The sequence below is a fragment of the Phyllostomus hastatus genome, unplaced genomic scaffold (genome assembly GCF_019186645.2).
Source record: "Phyllostomus hastatus isolate PE091 unplaced genomic scaffold, TTU_PhHast_1.1 phas_contig_86, whole genome shotgun sequence".
In the NCBI taxonomy this organism is placed as follows: domain Eukaryota; kingdom Metazoa; phylum Chordata; class Mammalia; order Chiroptera; family Phyllostomidae; genus Phyllostomus; species Phyllostomus hastatus.
Window position 1 is genome coordinate 22,557,740 of NW_025333977.1, and position 19,305 is coordinate 22,577,044.

The following is a 19,305-nucleotide window of genomic DNA, read 5'->3' on the forward strand; positions in this document are numbered from 1 at the left end:
AATCCCAGATTCCCAGAGGAACGCGCCCCCTGCCACTCACTCACGGGTAGACCGCAGGCCCTGTCTGGCGCTGTCTACAGTCACAGGAGGCATGAAGACGCTGAGCGATTTTCAAAACTCTGTATTTTTTCAGTGCACTTTAATGTTGTATTTTAACGCAGTTTAATACTGAAATGCAGAGGTATTAAATCAACTGCTTATTTCATTGCGTGTGTCCACTTTGTGCACGATGCACTCACTCTCTCGCTTCCTGACTGTTTACCAAGGCAGCAAAGTGATGCACGCACCTGATCAGTTGGTTCTACTCTCTCTTTTGGCTCATCCAAATATGGCATAAACCAGTTGGTCTTAGACTGTGGATTATGATTTCTTCTCCCTGGTACCTGGTCAGATTTGAGTGGTCAAAGGCAGGCTTCAAGTGGGTTGGGAGCTGGTCTCAAGCCTGGGACAGCTGTACTTCTGAGATCAGACCTTTTGTTTTCTGCAGAGATTCCCACAGCTCTTCTTAGTTCAGAATGGGGTGAACAATATTCTGAGACTCTAGGTCATGGACCGAGCATGAATGCTTTGCACAAACCTGTTTCTGCAGAGAATTATGGTTGTTAAGGGGGAAGCAGGAGGAAGTGAGGGAAGCAGAGAACTCACTTCGGGGAACTGGTATGGGGCTGGATTCCAGCACTGGAAGAAATATAAGGGCTCACCCCAGGTGAGGGAGTTGGCACTTTAAAGACTCTGATCTCTCTAGGGTGGGAGGGACCTGGAGGAGCGCCTGTGTTCCTTGGTCAGGCTGGCCAAATGCTGACTGTCACTTCCCTCTGTCTGCTTGGTGCTATATTCTATTCTTTTTCCAAGAGCCAAAATTATACTTGTTGCTAGGCACGTGACTTTGGGAGGGAAGTTCTGAGTCTCAGCAGAGTGGAGAGCGGAGAAGTCAGCGAAGGGAGAGAGGGGTGAGAGGCGCGAACTAGGGGATGGCACACCCTGGCCCCCAGTGAAGAGGAGGGCCCCCCTGCTGGCAGCCTGCATGATGAACTTTTAAAGTCCACCCTTACCTTCCCTAAGAATAGAAGCTCACGGACTTGAAATGATTCAGTGAAAACCTACTTTACAGTTGCAATTAACACAGGAGATGAATAATAACATGGTGATACAGAGAAGGGGAAAATTCAAAATATATTTCTGAGACAGGTGTGTATAATGAACTAAAACTTTGAATGTGTGATAGACATGCCACATGACTGTCAAGGACAGTGAGACTCAGGAGATCAGAGATATAGGACCCAGTTAATTTGAAATTTAATGGACTTGATTTTTGCTTTCTACAAAGTGGGCATGAAATTGCCAGTCTTTAACATGCCCTGTGAACTTGGAAGCATTCGCTACGGTAAAGCACAAGCAGAGGCTGCCTTGCCTTACCACGCTCTCGCCACGGCTCCCTTCCCTTCAGGAGCGGCCTGCAGGACCACCGAGAAATGTGCAGTCAGAAAGTAGCTTAAGGTGCCTTCCAGCCCCAAAATGCTCTGAGTTTAGAAGTAGTCCAGATCTCTAAAGAGAGTAATATACTAGAGAAATACATTCTTCCAGGCTCCCAAACACTTAAAACAATAACAACAACAACAACAACTTACAGGTCCTTATGAGACCACGTACTGCAGGGAACCAATAACCCGGACGAGTGAAGTGGAGATGGCAGGTATACGAGCCGCTCTCCTTATGAGCAGGTCCCAGCTCCAAAATTCATGACTCACTGCTCAGCTCACTGAGCTCATTTGTCATCTTAATGTATTTCCTTGACTTCCTCCAATTTCATGAAAAAATTATTTTTCCTTTTTGTCAAATATATTTTATAGATAAAATAGATACTCCTGCATCATGAAATGCAAGAGCTGAAAGAAAGATAATGCCATTTTGTAAATAAGACATACACTGACCCATAGAATTGGAGGGCTGGCAAGGATGCAAGAAATGTGTGTGTGTGCATGTATGTTCAATAGTAGACAAGACTTTTTACGAAGGTCATCTCAGAAACAGAATCTATGATGACTGTCTTTTAAAAAATATATGAGAAGGCAAAGGGCAAAGGTCAACTGTAATAGCACAGATCATTATTAATATGTATAGTCATATATGCTGTTCTAGATGAGCAGTAAGCAATTTTGGCTGTGCTCTGATGGTACCTGTGGAACATTATAAAATGCAGTGGGCTACCCGCCCCTCCCAGAAACTTCTAATCCAGGAAGCCTGGAGGTGAGTCCAGCTCTCTGTGTTTTTGCAAAGGTCCCCTGGTGATTCTGATGTGTAGCAAAGGTGGGGATCCCTTCACTGAACCTCCTGCAGGATGCGCTAGGTGTTATGGTGTGTTGCCCAGAGGCTCTCACTGCGGGGTGGAGACAGCCATTCCCTCTGCCACTGTGAGTGCTGGCCCCTGACTACCCACGAGGAAGTTCTTCTCCAAGAACTGTCCTGCACAGGGTGAAGAGACCTGCCTCATCCAAGCTCATGCCCTTTTCCCACAGGCAGCCTGCATCTGACGACCAGTGAGTGGGAGGAGGGGACAACAAAGCCCAACCCTCTAGCTTTAATTTGGGGCAACCCTGAAGGGGTTTTTAATCCTGTCAATGAATTGAAGGTAAATGATGTGGGGGAAGGCGTGGGGTTGGAAGTCCAAAGACTTGAGCTCAAAGCCTTTTTGCTTGTTGCCGTTAGTGGCCTACACAAGTCACAGCACCTCGTAAATCTCACCTTTTCACTCTACAAATAGGGACAGCAACAACAATAACAGCAACAAAAACTATATGATCTATGTTCAGGAGCTGTTGCAAAGATTCGGTAAGAGTCTGTAGAAATAAACTATTAACCATACACAATGGTGGTGGCTACTGTTACAAACTATTCTTAGGACTAAACACCCCCATTTATCACATGAAGAAAAGATCTGAAAGCACCACATGTCACTGAAAGTAAAAAAATGCCTTAATCACCCAATGCGTATGTACTTAACATTCTCCACTGCATGTGTTCAATGGATTGAAATAATAAAATGCAATCCCTTTGTTTATTTGTTTTGCTGCTTTTACATGGAGCTAAAGTCAGCCGTAAAAAGAGAGCATCCTGGGTGCCAAGACAATTCAGTGGGGAAAAAACAGTCTTTTCAACAAATGGTGCTGAAACGACAGGACATCCACATGCAAAGGAATGAAGTTGAACTTCTATTTCCCACCATGCACGAAAATGACCCCAAATAGATGGAAGACTAAATGTTAGAACTAACACTATAAAATCCTTAGATGAGAACAGCAGTAAATGCCCATGTTCTTGGACGAGGCACTGGCCATAGCGCTCTGATACCAAAGCACAAGCAACACAACAAAAATAGATCAACTGGACTTTACCAAAATTATAACATTTGGGGCTTCAGAGGACACTACCAGAAAAGAAAAAACACACCAAATGAGAGAAAATACTTGCAAATCATAAATCTGATATATGACTTGTATTCAGAATATATAAAGAACTCTGAGCAACTCAACAAGGAGACAACCTAACTGAAACATGGGCAAGGGATTTGACAGGCATTTTTCCAAAGATAACATGTGAATGGCTAATAAACAACCAGAAAAAATACTCAACATCACGAGTCATTAGGGAAATCCAAACCAAAACCACAATGAGACACCATTTCACACCTGCTAAGATGGCTAGAATCATAAAGACAGGTAGTAGGTGCTGAGGGTGATACAGAGAAGTTGGAGCCCTCATACAATGTGCAAAGGTAAAATGGTACGGCCACTTTTGAAAACCACCTGGCAGTTCCTCAAACTGTTTAAGGGTTACAGTACGATCTAGCAATTCTATCCCTAGCGTAATGAAAAGATGTCTTCATAAAAACTAGTACAGAATGTGTGTTAGCAGTATTATTCATATAATCAAGAAGTGAAAACCCAACTATCCACCAACTGAAAATGGATAGACAAAACGTAGTATATCCAGGTAACAGAATATTATCTGTCAATCAAAGTACACGAACTACTGACACATTCTATAACACAAATGAACCCTGAGAACATCAAGCTAAGTGAAGGGAGCCAGTCACAAAAGAACACACATTATATGATTCTATTTACATGACATGCCCAGACCAGGCGTGTCTACAGAAGAGAAAGGAGGCTAGTGGTTGCCAGGGGCCAAGACAAAAGGGGATGAGCAATGACCAAGGTCTGAGGTTTCGTTCTGGGGTGATGAAAATATCCTAGAAATGATTAGGTGATGGCTGCACAACGCTGTGAATACAGTAAAAGTCGCTGAATTGTTTACTTTATGTGCGTAGATTGTATGGTATGTGAATTATATCTTAATAAAAGTGTTATTAAGAAATAATCCCATAAACTGAAGAAATAAGACAGATGGTAACAAGAATTTAAATATAACTCATGGAAAAATATTGTGACTCTTTTGCTTTGATTTCTAAGTAAACACAGCTCATTGTCTGCTATTGAACAAATCAAATCGCAAATCTGCATGGGAAAGAGACTGGCCGGGAACAAGTGACTGTGCTCTGGAAGAATTCACATGCCCTCAGAGAAGAGACTCAAAAGTTCTCGGCCACTGACTCAGACTTAAGGAACCAATAACCTGCGAGCTGAACCAAATCATGCCTGCTAAGGAAAAGGCAGCTTTTTAAAGAATAGGCCTTCCAAAGTCTCTTTAGCAGTACACGCAAGAACAGCCGCAGTTACAGCCCCACCAAAACGTCGGACCCTTACCTGTGTGCTCTGAGCACCCTCTGGGCGATGGCATCGCCGATCTTGTTGAACACAACCTTGTCGTCAGCACAGCTTATAAAGAACTGGTTCTGTGGAAAAACGGTAGGACAATCACGTAAGTCTTCCTTGTCTTAGTGGTGTTTAAGGGAAATGTGGTATACGACAAAATCTACATCAGTATTTTTTTAAATGTTTGACATAGTAGACATGCTCTGATGCCGGACATCACCTCAGGAAAGTAAATCACAGAATACAAGAAGCCTCATCTCACTCTGGGTCACATGCATTCCCAGGTACTGACGGGTGCAGCATGTTCGTCAAGCGAAAGGCTAAACTATTATTTCATTACGCAAAGTCACTAAGCATGTATGTTACATGCTTAGAATGAATGGTAGGAACATTCTAAATTTAACTAATAGGGAAGTCAGATATTTTTTAGATTCACACATGGCATAAATGCTTATGGTTAAAAATTCTATGTTGGACAGATACGGAGGACACACTGACAGCTGTCAAGGGGAAGGGGGCAGCAAAGACTGGGTGAAAAAGGCGATGAGCAAAAAAAAAGGGTAAAGTGGGGGAAAGGTGATGGAAGAAGACTTGACTTTGGGTGGTGAACACACAATACAATATACAGATGATGTGTCATAGAATTGTACACTTGAAAACTATATAATTTTATTAAAAATGTCACCCCAATAGATTCAATAAAAATTCTATGTTGGCAAACATTCTGTCTCATGCTAAGTTTACTTTTTTTAACAAGGTAGATGGTAGAATCCTGGTCTAATTTTATCCACCTTTCTCCATTATTGACTAGTATCTGCTTTGGTTTTATCTTATTTGTTTTGGTCTTTTATTGTGCCTGAACTTCTATTGTAAGTAGCTTAAAAATCTCTTTTGTATGCTGCATATATTTAAATAGACCAATAAAATGGAAAGAGGAATAATTTTCTTTTTTTTCCTTTGCTTCTATTATTCATGCATCTATAAAGCATTCTACAACACCTTTACTAAAAATCCAGGGTACAACATTATCATGGTATAAAAGATTTAGTTGCTGCATGGAGGAATGTTAAAAATTAGATACAAACATTATCACTATTACATGTTCTCTTTAGACATATTGTTATACTATCCCTGTAACTTTAAGTATAGTCATCACAAAGTAACCTTTGCTGATCATCTTAAAGAGATGTATAAACAATGAGTCAGTATATCATCATCTTTATGTAACATTATCATGTTTATTACTATAAACATTTTTATACTTAAGCACATATATCTGTAAACTGCCTCCTGAAAACAAACTTATAAGAAGATACTGTGCAGAAACTCATTTGAGAATGTCTTTCCCCTTAGGGCATCAAACAATCAAAATCTCAGTGCAACCAAACCGTGTTTGTTTTCCTGAATTTACATTATGGCATTCCTCAGCAGCTGTCACACAGGCTGGCCATGTGCCATGTCCTTTACTTCTTTTGAGGGGACAGCACGGTGAATGCTGATCTCTTACCTTGACTAGAGGTATACCAACCAGGTTAGTGTCCTCATCCATGAGTATCAACATTGGCATTACCAAGAAGAGGTAAAGCAAAAGGATTCTTGGTAATGGGTGAGCCAGCTCTTAACATCTCACGTTATTATGCTATAATATTTGAAATCAATAACACTCATCGTATCAGTATTACTAAACTCCAGACTTTATCCATGGTTCATGATTTTTTTTTCACTAATGTCCTTTTTCCGTTGCATAATCTGATCCAGGACACAACATTGCATTTAGCTTGCTAATATTTTTAATCTACCTTCTTTTTTTCTACATCTGTTAAATAAATAAGTCTCTAATTCTTTCCTACTTGCCTTTAATGAACAGGACTCAAGGGGGAGGAAAGCAGGGCTAGAAGGATTTTCTCTAGCCACGCCATCTCCTTCCATGCATTTTTACAAAATTCAGTGAAAAAGACAAAACTGAAATAAAGAAGAGACATGTGCTCTGGTTTATTTTTGCATTGTCATGACTTTTAATTTTTTCAGGATTTTCCAAGTACTCGGAGGTAGTTTCAGATGGACTATGAAATGCACTTAAAGTTCCCAAAGTAAACCCAGTGTCCCTAGATCTCCTCCTATTCTTTGAACACAGACACTGGGATCTGAAAAGATTTGTAATGAATAGTCAGTCATTCATACAGGATTGAAGGAGGTAGTACCTGCCCTCAATATTCTTGCATGTTCCTTTGCCTGCATTCTCCCTTCTCCAACATCCCCACACTAGTGGCACCCAGGGGTCTCTATTTTAGCGACTTAACACCTGTCTATGCTCTCCTGAAGCAGCACATGCCTCACACTTCCAATCCCAGCCAAATCACAATGTTCACATCCATGTTGGAGTGTGACATAACAATATTATGAGTTGATACATTTAATTACAAGGATCTTGGTGACTTCTTTTAGAGTTCTGAGTTAATGTCAGGTATGCTGGGGAAGTAAAAATTCAGGTAACGTAAGGCCTCTTCACATATCAATACACTTAATCCAATAGATGCTGAGTTTGGGGACCCTGCAGTCTCTGCATGGCATTTATGGGAAGGCGGGTTGTCGTAGCGATTTACACGATCAAGACTTACTTCTATATAGATATAGTGCTTGCTGTTCTCTATCACGTGGACGTAAGCTGTGTGGATGGACTCTTCATGGTACTTGATCCCAGCAGACCAGTCAGCAGCAGAGCGAAGCAGCTACGAGGCAGCCATCAGAAATGAGCAAACGTAAGACAGTGGGGTTGACACCAGATATATTGATACAATAAAGTCAATCCATTTTCTTTTGAACAACTGAATGAGTACAGTGGCTTGAGTGTCCTGTGTGGGTCAAGTGAGAGTAGGCGGGTGGGGAACTGGTCGTAGGGAACTGGCCCATAGGGAAGGAGCCCAGCTGGCAATCAAGCACTGAGTATTTCTTCTTCCACTCGGTATATTTGTCATTCAAAACTGGAAACGATGAAGTGTTTCTACCAAGAGTATTTCAGAAGTACCCTTCCGGTGGCTGAGTAGGGTGACCATTTGTTCTCTTCTTCCATGATAGCACCACTATTACCCCAGAACTCCTGTTGTCCTGGTGTCTTTATTACTACTACCACTTTTACTCCCCAAAGTGTCCTGGTACGAACCATATGACATGGCCGTCCTAGCTCTGACTTGATAATGCTATTACTCCTCCTCCCTCAGACAGATGTTGTTCAGAGTAATACCTGCCAAAAGGCAAGGGGATTCATTTAATCAGCTGTCTGATCCTTGGCGTGCCCCTCCACTCTCAGCTCTCTCCCTCCCTCTTATCACGGCCTCCCTCCAATCAGACACTCGCCTGCTCCCACCCAGACCACAGCAAGAGCTTCCAGCTCAGACCCCTGAATGCATGTGAACTACACTGACACGGCGTGGGGCTGCCTGGGTCCAAAGCTTAGCTCAGCCACTTAGTGGCTTTGATCTTGACCTCTTTGTGCCTCAGATTCCTGCTTTATAAAATGGAGAAGCTGCTTTATAGGGTTGAAGAAAGAATTGCATGAATTACTGTGGAGTGCGCTGGAGGCCTGCCACCCAGTCACTGCTGTGTACTAAGTGTTTGCTATTATTAATGAGAACATCAGAGGGTGTTTTTGAGTGGTGGCAGACCATGCCAGCGACACTGCAGAGAGGGCACACTAGATGACACGGAAGGCTTTTCAACACTAAGGCACCACTGGCCATCATCTTTTTCAGCATTCTAACTGGTATTACAGTACAGGGTTGGGTGTATAGTAGGTGATTTCCTTGAATAATGGCAAGACATCACGTAAGAATCACTATAAAAGTAGATTTACTCTTCCTGATTTGAAATGAGTGTTGATGCTGTTCTTCATGAGGTCAACAGAAATTGAAAATTGGAAAAATGGCCTGTAGTTATTAGAAATATATGAAATGATCTGATTCATAATCAGTTTTGTCTGTTACACAAAAACGGGCAAAGTAGGTTTGCGGTTGTGAGTCTGCGAAACACAGAGTTTGTTCCTATTATTTATTATTCTTTTCCATACAAATGACTGTAAACCTACTTTTGCCCATCCCATATATAAACAATCTGGTACAATTCTTACTCTAATCAATAACTTAAAAAATTGCATCTATAAGGCTACTGAAATTGAAACTTAATAGTTCCTAAAATGATTGGTTGTGCCATCCTTAAAATGTTATTTCTTTATTCAGTGTGAGGTATTAGTACAAAACAGCTCCCTGGAAAGCATTTTATGTAATTGTAGTAATGAATATGTGTAATAAAACTGGAAAATATACTTGTGAATAGAAATAGTCAAATATCTCAAAGGAAAACTCATAAAGGAAAATTTAGATAAACATGACCCCCACTGGGAAAAAAATCCTGATTTCACCTCATCCCCAAAGATCTGCATTATTGTCCACTAGTAGAAATAACAAAGATTGAACAAACAGAAGTTTTAATTCTTAGTTCACTCAAATTTATGTTGAATTTTGTTGCTAAGGTACATCATCTTTAACCTTAAGGCTGAAGGAGAGGGAGAAAATACAATTTTTAGAGAATAAGACTTAAGGGCCGTGAGGTCCCAGGAAGAAGGGTATACTTAAGGGGCAGGGAGCCTGGAAGCAGCACACACATGGCTGAGGCCGGGTTTGGGGCGGTGGCAGCAGAAGATGGCACCACAAGGCAAGCCTGACACGCAGCTGTGCCTCGCTGGAGCGCCCTTGGTGGCTGCAACTGCCCTGGGTCTCGCTGGAAACAGTCTCCCCTGAGCAGTGAGCAGCTCAGGCGCTGGACTCAGACTGCTTAGAGGCCACTCTCATCCCCACCACCTACTCACTGTGTTACTTTAACCTCGCAGTGTCTTAGTTTCCTCATTTGAAACAATTAGGGATTGATTGGGCGTACAACTTACAGACTGGTGAATATTAAATGAGACAATCCACGGACAGCTTAGCAGCGTGCTGGGCTGGGACCAAACGCTGCCCGCTCACCGGGCATCAGCCAGCCAAGGCCCCAGTGGCACGTGGAAGTGTGGCTGGTGCACCAGTGGAACACAGCTTCCCTGCCATCCTTCCATGTAAGTCACACGGCTTCCTTGAACCCTTCCCTACCTGCTTTATTCTATCACAAAACAACACAGTTTGCTGTCCTTTAAAATCTACATCGATTCCTATATTGACATCCTTTGGAACATTCATTTTGACATTTTGACATCCCAAACACAGGAACAAATTTGTCCAGTATATTTGAATGTCATTCACAATTGTCAGCATAGTTTCTCTTTCCCCTCCCTCCCTCCCTCCCTCCCTCCCTCCCTTCCTTCCTCCCTCCCTTCCCCATCTTCCCCCTCTCTCCTTTCCTTTCTTTGTTTTTTATTAATGGAGAAACTGATTAAAGACATGATTCCAGAGGCAATATTTCCCTCAACTTGGTAGGACTTCTCAGCAATGACTTTTCTAAGAAATGGCTTTTCTCCAATAAGCTCCCCGATTTCATAAAAAGGGCTGTTCCCATGTATTGATTCTAAAATGATGTTAATTTGGCATCACGGATTTCCTTTTACTTTAATAAACATGTCAACTGTCCTCTGTCTAGCTCATTTATCTTCAGTGGTAATGATAGCATTTAAGAATCTAGTTTGTTTTTCTTAGGGAGAAGAGTTTTTTTTTTGTTGTTGTTGTTTTAATATACTCTGTGTATAAGCAGTTTCGGGACCATCTTTACTTCAGCCCCCAACCTCACACCTTTGCCACCTTTGCCCTGCTGTCTTCTCTGAGTGCTCTTGGAAGGCTTCTGAGAGCACCCAGCACTGAGGGAAAACACCCAGGATTACTCTAACAGCGTTGGTGGAAGCTGCTGAAGAAGCTCTCAGGCTGGGGTGATGCTTTTAGACACAGAAACTCGTGTTGGAGGGGGCAGGCGTGCTTCGCAGTGCCATCGCTCCGTCCCGGTGGCTGGCACGCCTGCGGACCCCAACAACCGTGTGTGATGGCTGGTGGGGGTGGGGCGCAGTCACCGGCAGTGTGCGACTGGAGTGACTGGGCCCAGGGTTTGCTTTTCTTAATTTAAAGAGTATTTTAGTTTTTAAAATATGACTTTTTAATAATTGTCTACATTTTTATATTGGAGTATACATACAGCAGAGTATACAAAGTGTAAATGAAATGCAATGAATTTTTTTAAATGGAATAAATGTTTTTTATTTAGAAAAAGAAATAATTGGGGTTCCTTCTACAGATGAAAGAGTAACAATAATTTTATCTATTATTAACTTTGAAGATGCTTTTCCTTCATTTCAATAAATACATGACATAAAAATTTTGTATCCAGAACTAGCCTGGTGACCCATCCCAAGAAAGTCAATTTTTTTGCTGCAAACTTTTGAAAACTTGGGAAACTATATAAAAAACTTTTGAAACTAGGGAAAGCTTGAAGGTTATAGCTAATATTGATATAATTCAAACAAGTACTCTTCTAAGTGCTTTTTAAAATCCTCACCTGAGAATATGTATTTTATGTTTTAAAATTGATTTAAGAGTAAAACATTGATTGGTTGCCTCCTCTATGTGCCCCAAACAGGTATCATACCTGCAACCTAGGTATGTGCCTTGACAAGGAATTGAACCTATGTCCTTTTGGTGTACAGGATGATGCTCCAACCAACTGAGTCATCCAGCCAGGGCTCTTCTAATGCTTTGTGTGGATTCCTTTACTTAAATATCATCACAGCCCTATGGACTGATACTATTAGGATCCCTGTTTTATGGATGAAAGTAATGCATATAAAGAAGTAAAGTAAGTTTCCCAAGGTTACATAGCTAGTATGTAGCAAAGCTGGGATCTGAATACTTTGACGCTAGAATTTGTCTCTTCCCCTGGCTACAGTATATTGCTACTTTTTAATTCATGAAGCTTGTGGTCTCCAAGTTATATATGAGCAATATAATATGTTAAAAACTATGTTCAAATGTATGTTAAAAGGAATAAACCTAAGGAAGCATTTTATTAAATCCTCAGCCAAGGTATGTAATGGTCATTTGGCTATTGCCACGTAACAGCTGAGAGAGTGAAAAGCTTGAAAAACATGATATTAAACCCTTAAAAATGAAGTAGCCTTAAAAAAAAAGGAAAAAGATAAAATTAAGTAGCCTACACAGCCAGGTCCCAGCTCCCTGCACCCTGCTGGTTCTCTGGAAAATCAGGGATTGGGCCAGATGATCGCTTTCACCCTCAAAACACTCTATGTTTATGACCTCCAAACAATGCCGTCTAGAACAAGGTGGGTAAAATTTAGAGCCAGTAAGTAATGTGAAGTGAAACGATACGGTGGTCAGGACTTTACCAAAAGGGAGAAGTGAAACGGAGTTCTTTTTTTATTCAGTTTCCGTTCATCTCAGACATCTCCTGTCTTTAAAAGGACGCACACTATCTGTCCCTGTTGTTTTCACAACTGGAGCTATTTGGGCAGTTCTGGAAAACATTCACTGGCAACCAGCAGGGATCCAGGCTGTGTGAGGTCTGACCCTTTTAAAATTGCGGGGAGTCCTCGTGAAGAAAAAGAATATTAATTTATGAATACAAAATCAGTGTGTGCTAGAATTGCTATAACGGCTTCCTTGCCTGTCTCCTTGCTTTCAGTCTCTTTCTAGTCTAATATGTTCCTCATGTGTGTTAGCTTTCGGTCCCAAAGTATGCTTGTTCGGAGAGATTCAAACAGACAAGGGACAAAATGAGATCCTCAGGCACTTAAGCTTGGGGAATTCTCAGCCTATTCACTCATGACTTCGTGATACGCATCAGCATAACAAAGGCACTAAAATATCCTATTTTTTAACCTGCAAAAATGAATTTGTCCTTGGAAATCTTTTTTTAGAATAGCTATTAGCATTTTACAGGCAAAACCCAATTTGAAAAACTCTGATCTAGGTTAATCTTCATAAAACATTCACGTATCTTTCTTCTTCCTGGATTAAAAAAAAGTTCTAAAATTCAGCAACACCTCCCCACTGAAGTCAAAATGAACCAGGCCAGCAGGCCAGAGCTTTATGCCACCTACATTTCATCTACCGCTTCTTCAAGGGCAAATGGTTTACTGTTGTCGGTTTTACCATCTGAACAGGCAGGCTTGGTCCTCAGAGGGGACACCCAGCTCCCTCCCTCCCGTGTGCCAAGTTCTCACAGCATGCTGGTCTGCACTTTCATACTGGCATTTAGTCCCAAGACCATGCCTACCGTTGTCAACTGGATTCCTTAACATCACAGCTTTCTCTCCCCTGACTGATTACGTCTCCAGAGGCACAGAACCCCTTGTCTCTCTGCCTCCTCTGCATCCCAGTGTGCAAACAGATGGCACTGCACTTCATACACACAGGTGGCAGAGAAGGTGAACCAAGGGAGGCATTTGGTAGAGTGGACACAGCACAGCATCCACCTGCCTTACCTGCGTGGATGAATGAGGATATTTAAAGCAGGGCTTTACTAACAGGCATTAGAAGATGTACGTGTATGTAACAATGAGATAGAATATCCTTTGCTGATCATAAAATTACCTAATTCCCAGCAATGCCTTTTCAACAGATGCTTAATTAGCATCTGCTAACTTCGATAAATTGATTGAGTCCATTTTAATGACATCTCAAATCTTAAATTCTCTTGTTTTTTAATATCAAGGCTCCATTTTACCTTACAGCATGAGTAATTTTTTCCCTTTAAGTAGAATAAAATTAAACAGGTTCATAAAATATTCATTAACTTACCTAGGAATGCATGTACATCTGTGCCTCTAAGTTTAAATTAGTTGTCTCCTTTAGCCTGGGAAGACTACATATTTGCTATAGGTATTTCTCTGAAGTGACCTATCTTCTTGGTTACTTTATTATTTGATTTATGGTCTGAAATGTCTTTTCATTTCTTATATACACATTTATCTCTACTTGCACATAGTACAACGTAAATGAGGCATTTCGCTTATACAGTCATATTCCCTTGAATCCATGTCCAAATTATGTAGATCCAAATCAGCGATGCCATAGCAAACTGCTGGATCTTTCCTCAAACAACACTTTTGGTGCTGGTAGTGATGACTGAAGAAAAGGCAATGCTACAAGTGGCCCATCCCGGTTCTCTCCCCAGATGATCTCCAGGTGGGTGCGCTGAAGTTGGCAGAGGGAGCTGATCGGCTCACAGTGAAGTAAAACAGGGTTTGAAGGTCCACCTCTAATCTATACGCAGCTACGGGACCCTGGACAAGTTTCATAGCCCCACTGGGTCTTAATTTTCTTATTTGTAATTTGAGATGGTTGGACTAGATGTGGTAAAATTCTGTGACACTCTTTATCAAATTCCTTTTTCTATTGCACGAGCCTCTAGAAGACATTTGGCTAATTAGGAACTAAAATTAGATTGAACTATAACTAGCTTCACAGCAAAGTTTCAGCCACATTCCCGGTGCTTAACCGGCATCAGTCTCAGGTTCACTATGGATCGTGTTGCCGGGGTCAGCTCAGAAGGAATTACAAGACAAGCCTTTCCTTGCCTGGCTTTTTCTAAGGGCACACATTTACTATATTTATAGAAGCGTGTTAGAAAGAGGATAAATCGAATATATTTACAATATGAAGTATAATAACACATGTTAGAAGATCTACTCAGATTTCCCTTGGAGTTGCCCCCGTGGAATGATGTGAAGGAAGCCGCGTCACAGGCACTCAGCCTGGCAGGAGTGACTTTGCCCAGCAGCCCTGCGGATACAGGGAAGCAAGACTGACCTGCACGTTCGCGTGGACGGACCCAGGCACCTGATACTTCAGCTCATGGGCTGTCGTGTGAGACTTCGGAAGCAGAAATGGATAAGAAAGGGACCGATATTTTGATTTCATAATCTAAAACGAATAAAAACAGGTAAAAGGCTCAAATGAGAAAACAGTTCCACTCTTCCACATCATGTGATTATAAAAGAAATAGGAAAACAATATTAACAGTGGATGTTTCCAGGTGAAGAGGCCCATAGATTATTTCTGTTTTCCTTCTACTTCCCAGAGATGGAGAATCCCTTTTTTCCTTCTTTTACCTTTTGTAGTAAGAATATATTCTTTATATTTTTAAAGAAGCATAAATGTAGTTATCAGAGCTACAGAATTGCAAAAATGAGGCTGTTCTCTTGTCAACTGATTTTTTACTATGTTGCTTTAGCAACATAGCACTATGCATCATTTAAAATTAACTCCAGGGTAAAATGCTATAAAAATCATAATTTCTTTAATAAATTACTGTTAAAGAGCATTTCAGTTATTTATCATTTTATTTAACTTGTTGGAAACAATGTAAAAGTAAATTAGTTTATTGGATCACTTCTTTAACTTAAATACCTGAAAAAATTTTCTGAATCAAAGGTTGTATGTCTTTTAAAAAGCTTTTTGGTGTTATACAAATTTATTCTCAGAAACAGGGTATAAGAACATCAAAAATCCAAAACCCAGTTGCAAGTATTAGCAATTAAATAAAAAAACCTTTACTTGTCTGGTAGTTTAAAGGTAGTATCACTTTGTTTATTCATTCATGTCTCCTAAGTTTTTATTAAAGATACATCCATTACTTCTAAAAGCTCCCACTGCTCATAATGCTACATAAATGAAAAATAAGGTGAGACTCTAGATGTTGATAAAACTAGTCTTTTTCCAAATCATTGGGAAGAATAATGATTGCCTCATCATCATTTAAAGGAAATAAAATGGAACCTTAGTAACACCTGGGCGACAAATACTTATAAATGTGAGGTCAAATTCCTAAGAGGCACACAATCGGGGGGAAAAGGTGGCCAGGTCATCCCACCCTGCTCACTTTGCTCAGAACCGCCTCTCCAAGATGAACCCGTGCCATGCCAGGATCAGGAGGACTTGAAAGTTTGATCTCTCCCATCCAAGAAAGAACCCCATCCCCCTACAGCAGTCCTCCAGGCGACTGACTATCAGCCCCGGGCAGAAGCTCAGTCAATACTGAGCATCCAAGATGTTAAAAGGGTTAAACCATTGGTCCTGATAGTAGCACCTTTCCTTCTGTGCTTTAAATGATCTGTACGATGAAAGTTCAAGACCATTTCTTTTACACAGAAGCCCAGGTGCTCTGACAGCCAGGCCCCCAACAGCAGGTGAAGAGCACAGCTATGGCCGCTGCAGCCCCTTCTTGCCAACCCTCTAGGTGTCTCCTCCTCCCGGCCTGCCCCTGTTCATGTGGACTGAATCATGATAAAACGATCCGTGTACCTTTGTGAAGTTCCAGCGCTGGATGAAGTGACGTGCCACATCACGAGCTGCCTTCCCATGGACCACAGAGGCGATATCATGCCATGGCATCCGTGGGGTGGAGTACCTGTCAATGAAATCTGCCCAGGTGCACCAGGCAAAAATCACCGCTAACTTCTGTGCCAGAGACAGAAGCCATCTGAACCCAGAGCTGAGCCCAGCAAAGGAAACATAGTAATGTCCACTATGTGCATATTCCTTGGCTTGGGTGGAACAATACCTCCATAGCCAAGTGAAATGCAGATCTCATGTTGCGATCATCTCCACGCACCTCCCCAAATACGTTTCATTTCACTCAGTGTTATACAATCACCAGACAAGGGAAGATGTGAGTTGGTACAAATTATCTAAGGCTGTGTACTCGTATTACATTTTTCTTTTTTATCTCGTAGAAATAATGCCAGGCTACGTATGCAGTGCCATCTCTATTTCCTCTTAGACAGAGGAGCACAGTGCTAACCTAACATGTGTCACTTTTAACGATGAAGAATGAAGATGAGCAGAAGGGGAGATGATCAAAGGGAAGGTACCATTTTTTGGAGAATGACAGATTATTACCCTCAAAATATGCTTATATACAACCTGGAGGTTTCAAACAAGTAAGCTCTATTTTACGTTTTTTTTTCTTACTATAACTATAAGCAGTCCTTCATTATATGACTGAATCACAGTCTCCAAAGTTTTACCAAATATTCAAGGGAAAACTAGACATTAGATCATGCTCTTGCGTACTTGCTGAGATGTTGACAAGTAAGCAGACAGAACATAAGCAGCCACCCACTTTCACAGTACTCACCAGCAAAAGGTTTATCGAGTTGAACCCAGTCTTTGAAGACGAAGTTGCAGTAGTCCTTTCCATGCCAGAAGCGGGTTTCCCCGTGGAGCTCTCCCACGCCTGTCTGCAAACTGCGGATGGAGTCGGTGTCTGTGAACACAGCAAGACCCGCTCAGAGACTGTGGTTCAGGCGGGCTCCAGGGCGGAGGCTCAACTCTCATCTATGAAACACCTAGACTTAACTTTCCTTCTTAAGATTCCTAACTAGGGAAGTATATGTCTCTTCCATCTGAGGCTGTGGGCTGACAGGGTTTTATAGCCCTTAAGTTTGTTAATAGTGGGCAGCTGGGGCTATAACCAGGTTTGCCATCTGGCAGTGAAATATAACGTTCTTGGGTTTACTGTCCACCAGAGCACTGGAAGAAAGCTCTGGGTCAGGTAGGGAAACGTGAGATGCTGTGGATATTAAGAAGTCATGCCCTTTTCTTTCCTCAGTCAGTATGGCAGACACCTAACGTGTCATTCGTGTCTTTTGCATCTCAAAAAGCAAGAACATCAAATTTTCAAACAGCCCACATTTCAGCCCTGGAATTAACCAGCTAAATGACACTGAACTTCACCACTTTGGTCAGAAGTCCTTTATGTGTAAAACGAAGAATTTGGCCTACATGAGATCTAAGATCTTTCGGGCTCCAGTATTCTATATCCCTGAAATCATAAACGACAACCATAAAAATCACAACAGAGAGAAGCTTATGACTATACATGCACAAAGGCAGCCATCTACTGCGACATTTCACAAAGAGCTTTGCCAGGACAATTTTACTTGGGGGTAAATATGTTGACTTAAATTGTTTGTATGTTTATGGGCTATATTGACCATAGAGACAACTCAAGCAGGAAGACTAGCAGAACTACAAAACAGAGAGGCAACACTTTGCACAAAAGAAACACTTAGCAAATAGACACTGGATGTAAAAATGTTCATTGAATGAATAAATAATACCACGTACAGGAGCCAGTGAGAGACCTGAACTGGTCCCCCTACCATCATAACTGTCCCAGAACTGTCTTTTTAAAATGCAGACTCCTTGCTTAAAAGCCTCCTGCGAGGGGATCAAATCCTAAGGCCTTAGAGTGCAGAGAAGTCTCTTCCCAAACTGAGGCCAGTCTCCCTCTCTCTGGTCTTTGCTTTTCCCCGTATAGCTGAGGCCCCACGCGCATCACATTCCTCACAGCATTTTGACAGGCCCACTCTGTCATGTCTCTGTACAAGTGGCACATTATTCCTTCTTCCTAGAATGCTCTTCCCTCATTCTCAGCCTGACCTCATCATCCTTCAAGAGCCACAGAGCTGTCACATGCCCCAGAGACCCCCCTCCCCCAGATCCTAGTAGGGACAGGCAATCACTTGCTGTGCTGCAGAACCATTAATATTTGCACTCGCAGGGCCTTCTGTAATGCAATTGTGTAAGGATGCTCCCTCCCTACCCCCCACTCATCTAGAAGCTCCTCAGGGGTGGGGAGGGCCTTCCCTCACTGTCTGGTGAGGGAAGGTCCTGGTGGGTAGGTCCTGGCACTCAGTAGGCAATCCATAAGTATTTGCAGAGCAAAAGTTTTTAAGGAATCACCCCACACACTGCTAATATTCTATCTCAAACAGAATAATTAACCGTCAAAGGTTATCAAAATATCCTATAAAAGAAAAATGTCTTAAAGTGGTAAAGATCAACAAAACTGAATAATGTTAAAAATAGAATTCTATTGACCTCTCCCAATGATTTATGTTCCTGCTCTCTATGAGAGGCCAAAGTACTGCCAGGTCTGTTTGCGCACCTATAGGTTCTTTATAGAAAACGTAGCACTTGTAGAAAGAAAAGATAAGATAATGAGAGAGAGAGAGAGAGAAAGAGAGAGAGGGAGGGAGGGAGGGAGGGAGGGAGAAAGACAGGAAGGAAGGAAGGAAGGAAGGAGGAAGGAAGGAGGAGGAAGGAAGGAGGAGGAAGGGAAGGAGGGTGGGAAGGGAGGAGGGAGGGAGGAAGGGAAAGAGATAAATAAGAAGAAAAATGCCAAATTTAAAAAAAACACAAGCAAATAAAATTTGTTTTTATAAGTTGAGAAACTCTAAGCTAAAGTTTTACATATATACACCTACACTTGTTTAAAAATTAACTTTCACCTAACAACCAGTTATTATAAGGAAAACAAATGCAAGAAAATCCTTAGTCTCCAAACATTGTCTTGGTGCTGACTGAATTCAAACTACTTATTATTCAAATTTGTTTTCCTTTTCAGTCATGGCCTAAATGATTCCAAATTAATCAGGGTCCTCTTAGAACAAATGAACTATTAAGGCAAAAGAGCCAAATACCCTCGTTACTGTGATTAGAGCTCAGAATTGCATGAGCATCGATGAACAGGAAGGCAGGACTCT

At 41.6% G+C, this 19,305-nt stretch overlaps 1 protein-coding gene across 4 annotated transcripts in view; it reads right to left on the reverse strand.

Moving 5' to 3' along the window:
• The window catches only part of PLD1 (phospholipase D1), a 180,076-nt gene that overhangs the window by 45,246 nt on the left and 115,525 nt on the right, over positions 1-19,305 (reverse strand). For all 4 annotated transcript variants that reach the window (XM_045850837.1, XM_045850833.1, XM_045850835.1 and 1 more), the window contains 5 exons: positions 16,893-17,021; positions 16,058-16,176; positions 14,564-14,677; positions 7,391-7,501; positions 4,764-4,852 (listed from right to left, as the gene is read on the reverse strand). In XM_045850837.1, coding sequence (XP_045706793.1) covers positions 4,764-4,852; positions 7,391-7,501; positions 14,564-14,677; positions 16,058-16,176; positions 16,893-17,021 — 562 coding nt within the window. The remainder of the gene's footprint in view (positions 1-4,763; positions 4,853-7,390; positions 7,502-14,563; positions 14,678-16,057; positions 16,177-16,892; positions 17,022-19,305) is intronic.